This window comes from Cladophialophora immunda, assembly GCF_000835495.1.
Source record: "Cladophialophora immunda strain CBS 83496 unplaced genomic scaffold supercont1.120, whole genome shotgun sequence".
Classification (NCBI taxonomy): Eukaryota; Fungi; Ascomycota; class Eurotiomycetes; order Chaetothyriales; family Herpotrichiellaceae; genus Cladophialophora; species Cladophialophora immunda.
Window position 1 is genome coordinate 2,183 of NW_015622660.1, and position 1,694 is coordinate 3,876.

The 1,694-nt window shown below is 48.1% G+C and overlaps 1 protein-coding gene across 1 annotated transcript; it reads left to right on the forward strand.

Annotated features, from left to right (window-relative positions):
- Positions 1 to 842: 842 nt before the first annotated feature.
- Positions 843 to 1,328, forward strand: PV07_12756 (uncharacterized protein; the record flags this gene model as incomplete). The annotated part of the gene is made up of 1 exon (XM_016400318.1): positions 843 to 1,328. The coding sequence occupies one exon, from the start codon at positions 843 to 845 to the stop codon at positions 1,326 to 1,328; it is 486 nt and encodes a 161-aa protein (XP_016242037.1).
- Between the last annotated feature and the right edge of the window lie 366 nt (positions 1,329 to 1,694).

The window sequence follows — 1,694 nt, forward strand, 5'->3', positions numbered from 1 at the left end:
ATGCAAAATGAATACATTACGGGTGAACAAATTGCACGTGCGAGAACGCACAGAGCCCCGTCTCGCGAGTCCGAAACTGAGAATGGATGTCCCGTGCCGGCACTGTCTGCTCCACCATCAAGACCGCCCAATCTACGCCTTGGCACAGTCGCTAGCGTAGATGGCAGGGAGGTCGTTGATAGCATACACGGATAACATAGAAGGAGGAATAGAAGGTCTCAGGCACAACTAGCACTCTATAGCCCCGCGCGAAGCAAAAGCTCCTGATCTGTTGCTGTTGCTTAATGACTCTCACAACTATTGGCGGCGCTATTGGAGCTAAAGTGCCCCTCACGGTAATGTGGCCGCACAGATTTGAATACCGATCCAGCGTATCACAATAGTAAACAGGAGATTCAGAGAGGCTTTCCAATGACTACTTTAGACTAAAGTGTAAAACCTAGAGAGTAAAAACTAAGAACTAGTTAACTCAAATAATGAAATCTAGTTATACCGTCGAATGCGAAAAGTGAAAAGAAGAGTGAGAGTATGAAAGAACAATAAGAGAAGACGAAGAATAATTTTAGGTCACTATTGTACTTATTCTGAAAATAGCAGAAATCCACTATAGAGAATGAGCCATAACCCACATCCCTACGTGACGATACACCTACGTGACTTCCCGTATGACGAAATTCCGCCCGGGTCCCTCAAGACTTGACTAGACAATCTTTTCTCGTGTCAGTTGATATGACTTTAAAACGGACCTGGAATAATCAATGGTCACCACTAGGATTAGCACCTGCAGTGCAATAGAAGGCAAACATCGGCTGCACGGTCACAATCTAACGCGAAACTGCATTATGGCGTCCGTATACAACGTGACTGTCGGCTTCAATACCTCCTCCGGACAGCCAGATATAAGTTCAGAGTGGGATGAGTTCATTGTTCAGAAGCTGATGAAACATGACCAGTGGGTTTCGGAGTTCGACACCTGGAATCATCCGAATAAAGGCTGGGGTGCCTTTACGACGTCGAAGCCGATCACCTTCACCAGCGAAATGGCTGAGAACCTATCTAAAATAATGACGGCAAATGGATTTGAGGTGAGGAAGACCAATGGCGGAAAAGAAATCATGTTTGTAACAGGGTACAACGCACGACCCCCGCGCGAGGCGAGAGACGCTAAGGGCAAGAAAGTTGGCATGCTGGGCAACGCAAACGACGAGGTCCCTTTCCAGGACCACAACCAGCGTGACTACGACCCTGAAAGGGATTACAACAAGAACGACCCTACTACCCTCGACAAGTTGCTGGCTTATTTGAGCAAAGACCGAGTTTTCAGGTAACCTTGAGCCTCGGGGGGAGGGGGCGCCGGAATCACGCGACAAGGGACCTGCAATGATCAGCTCTACTCCGGATTTGAGCAACGGAGTTTCGCAGGGCAGCACCGCGAATAATCTTCTTACATACGTCTTGACGCTCCGACCTTACTACACTCATTCAATAGTTCACTTAGTTCGTAACTCAGTGCATTGTCAATCTAATCCTACAATGCGATCTACTAGTATATCCCGTCCGCTACGCGCCGTAATTGTTTGCTTGCCGTCTCAAGAGGAGCAAACTCACGGGCAATTGGCCTTGTGATCTAGGGCGAGGAGATGGAGAAACACGAGCTCTCTCAGCCCGTGATTGATTGTCTCCCCCATCCTCGT